This window comes from Echinops telfairi, unplaced genomic scaffold (assembly GCF_000313985.2).
Source record: "Echinops telfairi isolate 266 unplaced genomic scaffold, ASM31398v2 ScPeMD7_6080;HRSCAF=6971, whole genome shotgun sequence".
NCBI lineage: Eukaryota > Metazoa > Chordata > Mammalia > Afrosoricida > Tenrecidae > Echinops > Echinops telfairi.
Window position 1 is genome coordinate 4,711,524 of NW_022109980.1, and position 13,302 is coordinate 4,724,825.

The 13,302-nt window shown below is 42.6% G+C and overlaps 1 protein-coding gene across 1 annotated transcript in view; it reads right to left on the minus strand.

The window, feature by feature from the left end:
• TENM1 (teneurin transmembrane protein 1) overlaps positions 1 to 13,302 on the minus strand; it is a 406,739-nt gene that overhangs the window by 291,387 nt on the left and 102,050 nt on the right. Inside the window, exon 8 of the mRNA XM_004713061.2 lies at positions 12,729 to 12,929. Coding sequence (XP_004713118.2) covers positions 12,729 to 12,929 — 201 coding nt within the window. The remainder of the gene's footprint in view (positions 1 to 12,728; positions 12,930 to 13,302) is intronic.

Sequence of the window (13,302 nt, forward strand, 5' to 3'; positions counted from 1 at the left end):
CTTGCAGAGAGAAGCAAGAAGAAAATTATCTGTCTTAGACGGCTTAAAGCTATGAGGGTGTTAAATAGTATATCTCTTTGGGAACATCACGACCACTACAGCCAGGTTCCATGTGACCTGAATTCACAACATTTGTGTGGTCTTCAAAGCTATAACCTGAAAATTTTAATGGAAAGTGCTCCCTAGTCTTCCATGTAGATGAGTTCCTGACAGAAACAAATCTAAATCTTCCCCAGAGGAATACATTCTTCACCTATGTCACAGAGAGAATTCAAACCTATTTGAGCTGTCCACAAAAAAAATAATACTACAGAGGACAAGAAAGTAAGTCATAGTTAAAAGTCAATAGGCACAACAAGCCGTGCACACACACCCACAATTGCAGATGTTCTCTTTATCAGAGTCAGCATATAAAATCACTGTTTAATATGTATAAAGAAAAGAAAGTAGCCAAGATAGAATTAAGGAACAAGACATTACCCCAAATCTCTAGGAAGGCTGAAAAATAATCCTAAATGAAAATTTTAGAAATTTAAAATAACTGAAATTCAACCTTTAATGGAAGGGTACACTGTCATAATAAACACAGATGAAGAAAGAATTGGTGGAACAGAGGATAGATATGGAAAAATTACCCCTAACATGACACAGAGAAAGACAGACATGGAAAATATGCAAAATAAATTCAAAATATGGAGACTAGCATGGGACCATCTAAAAGGATGTCCAAAAGAAGATAATATAGAATGTTGGAGAATCAAAATTCAAAGAGATGATGACTGAAATGTTTTTGCGATCTATCAAAAGATGTGCATGGTTAGATTCACAGGGCTCAGCAGGTTTCCAATGAGATCAATAAGAACTAATTTACCTGATCTTTATGAAAGCAAAACCAGGTATGGGGGTTACAGCTGACATCAACCTTGAAGTATCTGTAGGTAAATCAAGAAGAATTGCTACACAATCATAGAAACCTTCATTAAACAAAAATTGCAAAATGTAAACCTATTATTTCTCCATATATCCTCCACCTACGTCTGAACCCTTCGGACAACAGTGTTTGCCCCTCTCTAAGCTTTCCACGAAGAACTCTGTACACTGGATTTGCACCACATCAAAATGTCAGTTTTGACAACCTCCAGGGACCCAAATCATGTTCCTTTTCAATGGTTTTGAATTCTGGCAACAAAAAGAAGTCTGAGGAGCAGGAGCAGGGCTATAAGGTGGTTGGGATAAGGATTCTGAAAGAAATGTCTCGGAAGATTGCCCTTGCCACCCTTGAAGAATGAGTAGATGCATTTCGTGATGGAAACAAATTCCTGACGTGACGTTCCTGGCCTTTCCTCACTAACGAGCTTTTCAATTTGCTGAAAACTTTTTTCTAATAAGCTTCCATGATCGATTGTCCTGTGTCCTTTGAGAAAATCTATCACGATGACCTCTTCGGAATCTCATAAAACATAGCTCTCTGAGCTTACTTCTCAGCCGTGAATTAATCTTTGAGGTCTCCCCAACCTTCTTTAACGTGCTTGCTCCAGCTAAAAACGGTTGTTTTCTGTGGGACAGCATTCCTGTAAACTTGTTACAAAGGTTTACTGATTCGAGAAGATTCCCACTTGAGTTTTGTTAAAAATCTGATGTTTAGCCCTCACCTCAAAATTGTGTTGTTGTTTTTTTTTGCCGTGACATAAAAAGTACCCTATTTTTCAAGCACCCTAATGATTCAAATCGGAGCCCTCATGGCTGAGTGGTCACTAGTTGGCCTGCTAACCACAAGGTCAGCGGAGAGAGACCACCAACCGCTCCGCTGGAGTAAGATGAGGCTCTCTGCTCCTGTAGTTACAGTCTCAGAAAACCCAAAGGAAGTGAATGATTCAAAGACAAGTAGATTAGTGGGAAAACTCATCTGCTGCTATTTGCTGATCCCAGAGACCTGATGAAACATATTTAGTTTGGAATAAACCCATGCATGTATGAGCTGAAACGCTAGTAGCAATACTTTTTGGCTTACCCTCCTATACTATATAGCATGCCTTTCTAAGCAAAAAAAAAGCACTTACAAAAATTCCCAGATACACTACAATATTTTTAACATGCTAACCCAGTAATAAAAATAATGTTTTAAAGCACGTTACCAAGTTGCACCTGTTTTCTAGGATGCAGCGTTTTATGTACCATAAAGTTTTAATATAATAGGCTTTACAGGGGTTGGTTCGAAACTACAGGTTGTATGTAAATTGGGCTTTCTCCCAGCGACTGCCTGTGTTGTATTGGGTGTCATTGAACCGCAATGCTGTTGGCATTAGGTGCTATTGCCTTGGTTTTGCTACGTACAACAGCACAAATGCTACCTGGTCCGATGCCATCTTCCCAACTGTTGCAATGTTGGAGCTGCTCACAGTTGTAGCCATTGTGTGCCAATTCATCTCATCAAGGGTCTTCCTCTTTGTCACTGCCCCTCTACTAAGCACGATGCCCTTTTCCAGGGACTGGTCTCTCCTGACAACATGCCCAAAATATGTGAGGTGATCAACATTCTGACACTAAATTATGGCCACACAATGAAATTAAGAGAATGGATCTAGAAGTCAGTATTTGTAGATGGAGCTCTGGTGGTGCAATGGTTAAAATGTACACTGTTGGAAGCCACCATCAGAGCTGCAGGAGGAAAGACTATGCAATCTGAGATCAAAGACTGCAACCTAGCCTGGCTATCAAAAGATATAGGGTCTGGGGTCTTAAAGGCTTGAAGACAAACAAGCGGCCATCTAGCTGAGAAGCAACAAAGTCCACGTGGAAGAAGCACACCAGCCTGTGTGATCATGAGGTGTCAATGGGATCAGGGATCAGGCATCTAAGACTCAGAACAAAATGATACCCAAGGTGAATGGGGAGGGTAGGGATGTGGAATGGAGACCCAAAGCCCATCTGTAGACAATTGGACATCCCCTCACAGAAGGGCCACAAGGAAGAGGGGAGCCAGTCAGTTTAACACCGATGAAACATACAACTTTCCTCTAGTTTTTAATGTTTTCTCCCCACCCCCCCATCATGATCCCAATTCTACCTTACAAATCTGGCTAGACCAGAGCATGGACATGGGTACAGATAAGAGCTGGAAACACAGGGAATCCAGGACAGATAAACCCCTCAGGACCAACAACGAGAGTAGCGATACTAGGAGGGGAAGGGGAAGGTTGGGGGAGAAAGAGGGAACTGATTATAATGATCCACCTATAACCCCCGCCCTGAGGGACAAACAACAGAAAAGTGGGTGAAGGGAGATATCGGTTGGTGTAAGACATGAAAAAATAATAAAAATTTATAAATTATCAAGGGTTTGTGAGGGAGAGAGGGTGGGGAGAGGGAGGGGAAAATGAGGAGCTGATACCAAGGGCTCAAGTAGAAAGATGTTTTGAAAATGATGATGGCAACAAATGTACAAATGCACAAATGTGCTTGATACAATGGATGGATGGATGTATAATGATAAGAGCTGTATGAGCCCCCCAATAAAATTATTGGGGGAAAAATGACTTCAACCTAGGGAACCAGGGTGGGCCAATTATACTCCATTCCATAGGGTCCCTATGAATGAGAATTGAGTTCACAATAGAGAAGAGCAAGTATTTGTCAAAAGTAAGAACCATAAGATTAATGAAGTACATTTTATCCCAAGAAAAATAAAAACAGTTGTTCGCTTCTTTGGGGGAGAGGCATAGGGTACTTCGGACATCTGCTTTGGTATGTAGGATGGGGAGGATTTCTTTGGCTCCTTCCCAGCAGGGTGGCCACCAGGGTTGCACAATTGAACTCTAGCGTCTTTCAACTGCTCAGCGATCTCTAACACAGGGCTTTTCTATCCTCTTACCCACAGGGTAGACTGTAGAGGTAGAGGCCCAAGCAGTCACTTTCGTCACAGGACCTCTCTGACAGGGTCAAAAACACATTTTAGGTTCATGTCCTTGTTCTATGTCTTGTTTCACTCCATGCAGCTAAATGCACATTAAGAACAATGCCAAGTAGCAAATAAACTTGGAATTCAGAATAAGAGTAAAGGTGTGGAATGCATTCAATACTGAAACCTACCATTTGCCTGTTTGCTTTTGATGTTCTTATTGGTCTGTCCAAGTGCATTATTATACTGTATTTCAACTATATAAAAAACATTCCTACTCACACTCACACTTAGCTACAGTTTTTTGCCTCACAATTGCCGCCTTTTTGAAATACATGTCCCCGGTTTGAAAAACAATTTTAAGGCTTAAATGTGCTTGAGCATTCAGTGGAGTTGGCTCAGATCTGCTGAGAGGCAGCTGCATATTTACTTCTTAGTTCAAACTTGTCAAATTGTCAAAAGTTTAACTGCAGTTTTGCATTGCCTTCCGCCTAATGATAGCACAGGAGGTGCGCTGTAGTCTTTCATTGCTCCAGAACAATAACAGGATGAGACGCATTTTGAAAGCATTTGATATTTGATGCACGCTAAAACATCTCACTACATATGTCATATCATGTCATGGGCATGAGATGTACTCTCTATTAAAAAGCTATGGTAGGTTTGAATATGAGAGTATTTGGGGGTTCCATTTCCATTTTTATTTGAGATTTTTAAAAAAGGCTTAGGAGGTGACAGACCATCTCTAAGTAAGACGTGTTGCTGGGAAATTATTATAACAATGCGGGTTTGGGGGGGTGCTTTTAGTGTGCGTGTATGTTTGGTTTTGTCCATTTCATTCAAGTATCTACTTCCTAAGGATATTTCTGTGGATTCATCCTTACACAATTGAAATTGTGATTCTCTTAAGGGTGCTTTTGAATTTCATGCCTAGTACCAACAAGGAACTTCACTTGCTGACTTCAAGGTTCTAGTGACAATGTTTTGGCCACAGAATGGAGTTATTGGTGAAGCAATGACATTTCAAGCAATGACATTTCCTCTTATTCAAGCAATCAAATCAGTGTCACCTTAAGGTTTATCCTTTCATCTACCGAGTAGACGTCGAATCTTTTTAAAATAAATTTGATAACAGGATGTCATACTTTGGGAATCATTTTAAAGATAATTGGCCTACATAGATTCCTATAATAATCATAAGCATATTAAATATGCCTTTTATTATTGTAAGTTTAAAAATGACTTTTACACCTCCACCGCGTTTCAGTGACTAGCTGTCTATATTTAAGTTTTTGGAAGTCCAGGGTATTTGTAGCATTGGGATCCTTGAAAACTGTTTGCTAAACATTTCTTCTGTACAGTCAGCCACTGTTCCTAAGAAATGTCAGATTTGGGAATAAGGAACAATAACTTCAATCTCAGTTTCCTAATCTGGTTATACAAATGATCTATGTTCTATTGTAGATGCTAATTTCTAGCTGTCACATATTTGAATGGTATGATGAGTGGATAAATAACTGTCTTCCTATTGTGTGGAAACTGACATCATGCAGAGTAAACCAGAGGGGCGTCGAAAAACAGGAATGCGCGTGACAAAGCAGAATGACATAACTGGCTCACAAAGAACACCGAGGAGGCTGGTGCAGACACAGGCAGGGTTTTGTTCTGTTACGCAGAACGAAATAGATGGGACCTAGTAACAACACACCAACATACAATGCACGTTCCATTTGACGAACGCTGCTCTCTCCAATGGCACATAGAAGTTTGCTGTCACCATGTGGACATAAAAAAAAGCCCAGCGTGTACACAGTAATCATTTTAAATGGCCCACTAAATTCCTGGAAATTTTGAAAATGTGATGCATTATATGTGCTAAATGCATAGAGTCAGGTGAAAATCATTTGAACATTGGCACTTTCACTAAAGGGTAAACCTAATAATGTTTTTAAAACATATGGCCCTTGTACAGTCAAGGAAGGTTTCCCTAGCAACAATAATTATATGAGCCCCTTAGAACCTCCTCCTCTAATTATGTTTTATTAGTAGATGCATATCACCATCCATTAGGGAACACTTAACAACTTAATGAGACATTGTTATAAAGAAGATATAGATGCACGCACCCACACACACACACGCGCGCGCGTGTATGTGTGCGTGTGTGTGGCCATAGACAGAGGTAAATCCTCAAACAAAATAGTCTGCATATCAATGTGTAAGATGCCTTTATGAGGAAAGCACAGCTATTTAGAATTAATATTTTCTCACCATCGCCAAATCAGAGTTAAGGGAATTTATGGACTGTAAACACGAACTATTCATAACAAGTGTCAATAGAACAAGGTATGGGATCAGGTATCATAGGTCTTAGTGTGCAAAGGAGGAGCCTCATTGACCACTTTGCTGATCTTCTACCATAGCACAAATGAGGCAGCGGAGACTTAAAGATGTTAAGTGACTTTTCCAAGATCATTGTGCTGTGAGTACTTGCACACTCACATACACAGTTATCTCACTGATGGTCAAGGATGTCCTAGGATAGCCTGTAAACAAATCATCCTCTAACACAGTCATTGCCTTCTGGCATCTATAGAAACAAACCTCCTTGGGATGGGGGTCTACCCCAGTGAGGGCGCGTCATTTGCTTTGTTTTGTAGCAAGTAGTATGTTCAGAACACCCCAGGGCTTAATGAATGCTCTCTTTCTCTAATGGATTAGTCCCCTTCTAAGCCACAGTATGATAACATGGATTGGGGTTGGGGGGGGGGGGCTGAGGGAGTGGCAGAAGGTCAAGAGTCCTCCTTCTGTCTATGTGAATGCTTAACTTCTGTAAATTCCGCTATGACTCCAAGGAAATCTCATTGAAAGGGGTTCAAAGCTCTGAACTCTGCTTTATTTTTTTGCTTCCCTTCAAAATCTTTATGACCAGGAGGAGCCAGAGTTTACAAAATGAAAATAGAGTAGACTTGTTTCACGATGCTGAACTTGGAGGCTAAGGTCATTACCCTAGTGCAGCTAAACGTATTACTGTGTTTTCACTGCAGGGAGTGAGGTTTTAAGGGAACACGATTTGATCTGTGGTATATCCAAATCCAAACCATGTTATAACAAGCTTCTGTTGTATTCCTCTTGAGGTATTTTTGAAGACTAATGAGTTTACTTTTGTGAAGTGCCAGGAGACATGGAGGTCAAAGGATCCTGATCAAGCATCAGTTCAGTGCTGCTGACAATACCTAATGTACCCAGCAAAAACATGGAAATCGTCAGTACACCATTTGCTGTAGTCCCCCTTAGCGTGAGAGCAGGACAGTTAACATGCTCACAGTTAAGCTTCATGTGCTTAGAGGGAGAAAATGATCAATGGCAAAAGAGCATATCCACCTTTGAAATGACACGATCCATTATACGAATCAGGTGTTAAATTGCTTCCTGTACTGAGTGCACTCAATTAAAAGTCTGCACAGTGAGATCATCTCAATAGTTAAATGTGCTCTGTGGGATCAACTGTTCTGGTGTTTAAAAATCACAGGAAGACTGTTGCTACCATGGCACTGGAGATTTGGACGGCATTTCCTGCCTCTTTTTTTTTTCTTCATTTAGTAGTTTTCTTAGGAAGACTCTTGTCTGAGGCACTGCTGAGTTTGGGGGTCCTATCTCTCCACCCTCTTGCTTCTGTGAGCAGGAGCTACTGCTAGCGTTCTTTCTCTTGGGCCCAGAAGGGAGGAATGCTGCTTTGGTCCAGCTGCTATGGACAAAAGGTTGTCATTCGTGTACTTAGTATTTGATGGCCTTCATCTCCTAGAATTCCCTCTAACATTTCCTATAGTCGTCCCCCGACTCATGTCACCTTGAGTCGTCAGTGGTGCAAAGTGGGAGTGGGGAGTGCAGAGAACACTAGCTATGGAATGAAATCAGCAGGCCTGGTTTCCATTCGCAGGCTTGCTGTATTAGTCAGGCCGATGGTCTTGGTGTGCATTATTTATTTAACCTCTGACCCTCAGTTGGTTCATCTTCCCCAAACTCACAGGAGCATATTTCTTGTTCACGATTATTGTCTGTGTCTCACAGGCAGACAGAGAAGCTCCGCTCGTGCAGAAACCTTTGTTATCCTCAGTGATGTATCCCAGGAGTCCTACAGAGTGCCTCCCCCGTTGTCCATGGGATCATTCATCCGGTTTCTTCAAATGGTAGTCATGGATACAGTGGCCACTCCTTCTACCTCGTTCATCCAGAGAGCCACCCAGGACTACTTCTCAACCTCTTTGGGGTCTTTCTTTTGCCTTCCATCTGCACTGAAATTCCTTGACTTTGGATACTTCTTGCCTGCAGTCTCCACACAGCGCTCAGAGGGATATTTCTAAAATGCAAACACAGCCCTGGCCCTCCCCTCGGTGGAGCCTTTGAACAGGTTTCCCCTTTCCCTGAGGGTCAAGTCCAAATGCGTGGACATGGCTGATAGGGGATCACTTTTGAGGTTTCCAGGCAAGATCAAATGCCTCTTGTACATACCTCTTTTCTCTCTCCTTTTTAGCCTAGAGTGCAAAGTATTTTACATCTTTGATTAGATTTGTTTCTCCAACTAGAGATATTGTGTTGACAGAGACAGAGTAGAGGGTCAATAAGGCGGACAGAGACCTATTTACGGACTCAAGGAGTGGTTGGCAAATGAACCAGACCATGAGTACCTTAGACCAGAGCAGCAGTTCTAACACCTTGGAGCAAAGGGCTTCCTTCCATGGTTCCATGTGTTAGAGTGCTCTGGGATGCCAGGGTCACCACAGTTCATGAACATTTGAACTAGAGGGTCTCTAATGTCACTTCCAGTCTGAGAGTCTATGAGGTTACCACTTTTCCTTATTCTCTGATTGGTTTCAATGGGTATGGTTGGCTTGGGATGAGAGATAGTGGCATGGGATTGAGCTGCCTTTTGGTCAATCAGGAAGAAGGGAGGGTGTTAGAAGTATGTTAAGATTAGTCATGCCTCCCCTTCTGGGCCAGGGGCATGCCATGTGTGAGGAGGCAGGGCAAAAGGAGGAAAGGGCAACTTTCAGTATTCTGAATTTAATATCGCTGCGCTGGAAATACAAATAATTGAACGTGTGTAACTGATGAGGAACATGACCCAATTCTGAGGTACCTTGGAGGGCACAGGGGGGATGGATGTGAATGACTGGAGGAAGCAGTCCTCTCATACATGTGTACCCTTCAATCAATGAATATTTCGTAAGCCGTATATAAGAGGTGAGTCCTTGACTCAATGTCAAGAAGCCTGTAATGGTTGATGTTGGTATTTTCAAGGGGCTAACCTTTCTGGCTCTCACTTTTCCCATGCTCTCTGGATGATCACATGGATTACTGCAGTCTGAAATGTGTTCCAAATATGTATCTTCCATTCAGGAACCTCCATGATCATGCTCATCGACTCCTCACCAGACAGATCCACCGGGATCATCTGCAGACACCTTTAACCCAGCACATCCACAGCTGAGTTCATCCTGTCTTGGCACTCTGCCTCAAACTTGTTTTTCCATCTGTTTTAGCTCCATTGGCCGATGGTACTTCCTTTCACCCACCCACCTAAAATAGTCATCCCTACCTACCTAAAATAGTCATCCCTGGCATGGTTTTCCTCGCTCTCCCATTTCCGTGGGAACTCCTCTCCAGTCAACCACCACTTCAGCAGTCTCACTAGCGCCCTTTGGGTTCAGTCCCTGATTACCATCGGTCTCCTGACTTCTCACATAATCAAGCACTTGTCTCTTAACTCCTTAGATCGTCATCTCCAATTGGTCCTCTCAGCTGCTGTCTGAGTGGCCTAGCTAAAATGCATTTCATTTCAAATCACTCCGTAGCATACTATGGTGTTAAGAGGAACCACAGATTCCTTCGTATGGGACATAAACAAAACTCTCCATGTCCAGAGCCCTACCTACCTCTCCAATTGCATCTCCTTCTACACTTCAAGGCTTCAGCTGCACTCAGTGACTAGCAAGTCACCAAATGTGTCCTGTAGATTGACGTCTCTATTTCTGTGTGAAAGCTACTCCTTCCACCTGGAATGTCCACCCCCTCCCCAGTTTGTCCACCTGATAGACATCTAATCATTTTTTCTGGTGTCAATGCAAGTGTTCAGACTTGCCTGACAATGCAAGCCTGAACTGATCATGCCCTTCTTTGTGCTCTTTGGCACGCGGCCTTAGACACAGTCCAACAATGATGCCTTTTCAATAAATGGTGAATGAGATGATGTGATTCTACAGGACATTATTTAATGCAGGGACTGTGAAACTAGAACATTGCCGTCCAAATCCTGGTTTGGACATTTGTTTGCTGGGTCATCTTAGGCAAGTGATCTAGCCTCAGAAGTCTCATCTGTAAAATGGGCACAGTCATTGTGCTTACCTCATCGGATTGTGATGAGGATTAAATGAATTAACATATGTATATCAGTTAGAGTAGTGCCTAATACGTGTAGCTATTATGTCAATACTACAATTATAATAAAACCAATGTTAATACCACCAGTAATATCAAGTTGAAACACACGGATGAAAGGAAGGTGTTTAATAATGAATAGCAATCAGGTGAGTTCTCTACCATGCATTCTCATAATACCCAGGTTTGTAGCCCTTATCAACGTATCTTCCCCACTAGACTGCAAGCACTATTCATAGAAGGACCATGCCTTGTTAACTACTATATTCCCAGCACCAAACACTGTACCAAGCATATGACAGGCATCCATTATTTGCTAGCTGTATAAATGAATGATGAATAAGATTTGTATTTTAGGTATTGGTAGATGGCCTTTAGCCTTTTGATCATGTTAGTTCAGACATCATGAAATACAATCCTCCCTATCATACTGTTTCCATGAACGGCCACACACTTTCTTACCACAAAGTGCTAGGTTAGAACCAGCTCTTTTGACAGAGGGCTTTGTCTCTTTACTTAGCCTAGAGCAGTGGTTCTCAACCTTCCTAATGCCACGACCTTTAGTACAGTTCCTCATGTTGTGGTGACCCCCCCAACCATAAAATGATTTGTGTTGCTATTTCATCACTGTCATTTTGCTACTGCTATGAATCAGGCATTCTCAGCAAAAGTCAAAGGGAGAGTCCTCAAAAGGGTTAAACAAAACAAAACCCCAACCAGTTGCTGTTTAGTTGATTCTAACACACAGCAAGTCCACGTGTGTCAGACTAGAACTATGCTCTGTGATAGTTAGGGATTATGTCAACTAGACACTCCTGGCTAGGGGTAGAGTCAAACATATCGATCAGTGGTTGCTTGATGACACCTCCTTGGGGCTGTGGCCTTTTGTATAAGAGTGAGGGACTCTGTGAATTGTCTCTTTCTCTATCACTTCCCCTTTCTCTTCACTAGGACTTTAGAGGGACTCCATGTCGGCATCCTAGGTGGTCCTTTGTGGGTCAGCCGACCCGACCCTGTGAGCTGCCTGCACCCTGCCATGTTTCCACTGACCTTTGGATCCACATGACCCTGCACCCAATGGCTTGCGATCTTCTGCCTTCTGGTTCACCATTCTGCGTCCCCAGCCTGTGGCTATGTGAGTCTGAAAAGGGACTTACGGACTAGTATGAGACTTATGGACTTGAGTTGGGCTGGGTTGCCTTCTTAGTATACAATTTCTTCTTGATATAAAGCTCTTTTGTATATAGGGATGCGTGTTATTGAATTTGTTTCTCTGGGCAACCCGGCCTAGGGTTTTCAAGGTTGTGACCTTTGAGGAGGAAGACTTTCAGGCCTTTCTTCTGAGATCCCTCTGGGTGGGTTTCAACGGACAATTTTTCAGATACTATTTGAATGGCTAGCCATCTATGCCACCCACTTACCCTTTATGAATTCCACTTGTAGGAGTTACCATTTAAGAGCACCTTGTCTAAGAGTTACAAAACGAGTATAAATGCCCTGTTGTTTCTGATGCTTATCATTCAAGTGAGGACACAAGTCAGATACAGAAATAGCTACACCCCACAGCCCTTTGTAGCACTAGCGATGAGCACAGTAGGATTTCAGAGGGTCTCTGTTGATAGGGTCAAGAAACAACTGATGGTAAAATTATAGTCGTGGAGTATGGGTTGGATTTTCACAGGTGGGAAGGCAAAATCATTCTACGCTGCGGAACGGGCATGGAGACAAGTGTGAAAAACTGATGCATTGAAGGGTGAAGTGAGCACGCTGATTACTTTGGTGGAAGGAAGGATTTCAGGAGGAAGTGGAAGTGGAGGGTAAGGCTGGGGATCGAGGTGTTGAATAGTTTGTGTTGGGCTTTTCATAAAAGACTAAGAAATAGGATGTGTCTCTAGACAGAATGAGAACTATACATGTGTTTCGGGCTAAGGAAATGGGATAAAGAAAATAGCGTTCCGGGAACAGTAATTGAGCGACTCGATATACAAAGGACCAGCATTCCTGGGCTAAGATGCTCAGTGATGGTTTGGGGTGACGAGATTCTCCATGGAGATAGCTGGCTGATGATGGGAAATGTGGGGCTACTGGAGGCTGTGAGAGATACACACTTAAAAGAATCTGCATAGAACAGAGAGGGGGCTATGTGGGAATGGATAAAACAAGTGCACAAGAAGAGAGAATGATGACAAAGCTTGGAGTACAGACCTGTGACAGTGAAAGATTAACTTCAAAAATGACAACACAGTATAAGAACCAACTCTAAAATACCTGGAAACTCCTATGGTCCTTGAAAGGCAGGCAGGTCACACTCCCAGAAGCTTCACGTGAAGGGAAGGACCCATTAAAACTTGGGAATGGGGAAAGGAAGGAGGAGGAGATGTTGCCATTGTACCTGTGGAGCAGTCAGATCCTGTCCACTTGGGGTCGCAGCTGCACACTCCAGTGTCCAGAAGAAAAGTCCCGTGTCCTGAGCACTGCTCTTGACATATAGGAAGTGGTGTTTCACAGTTGACTCCTCCCCAGCCAGTGGAACAGTGACATTCTCCTTTCACACAGATGCCATGGCTGGAACACATTGGGTCCAAGCAGTCCTCTGAAGGTCCAAAAAGAGGGAGTGGGGAGTGAAAGGTTAAAGAGAAGAGCTATGGCCAACATACGTGAGGATCATGAAATGAAGATACATTACTTTCCTCATGTCATACTATCAATGCTGCTCTAATTAGGCAATGAAATGACTCACGCAAACCTTGTACTCAAACCAGAAGATTATTAACACTTAAAAATATGGCGGGGTATCATAAAGGTGGCAACCTATATGTAGAAGATGAAGGAGACCACACATATGCTGTGTGAAACTTAAAAAGGTGTTGCAGTACCTCTGCAGAAATGGGGGTAGGCAGCAGTGCGGGCCTTCAGTAGAAAGCCCTGGGCTTTGGAACACATTCGTGTATGGGCACACACACACA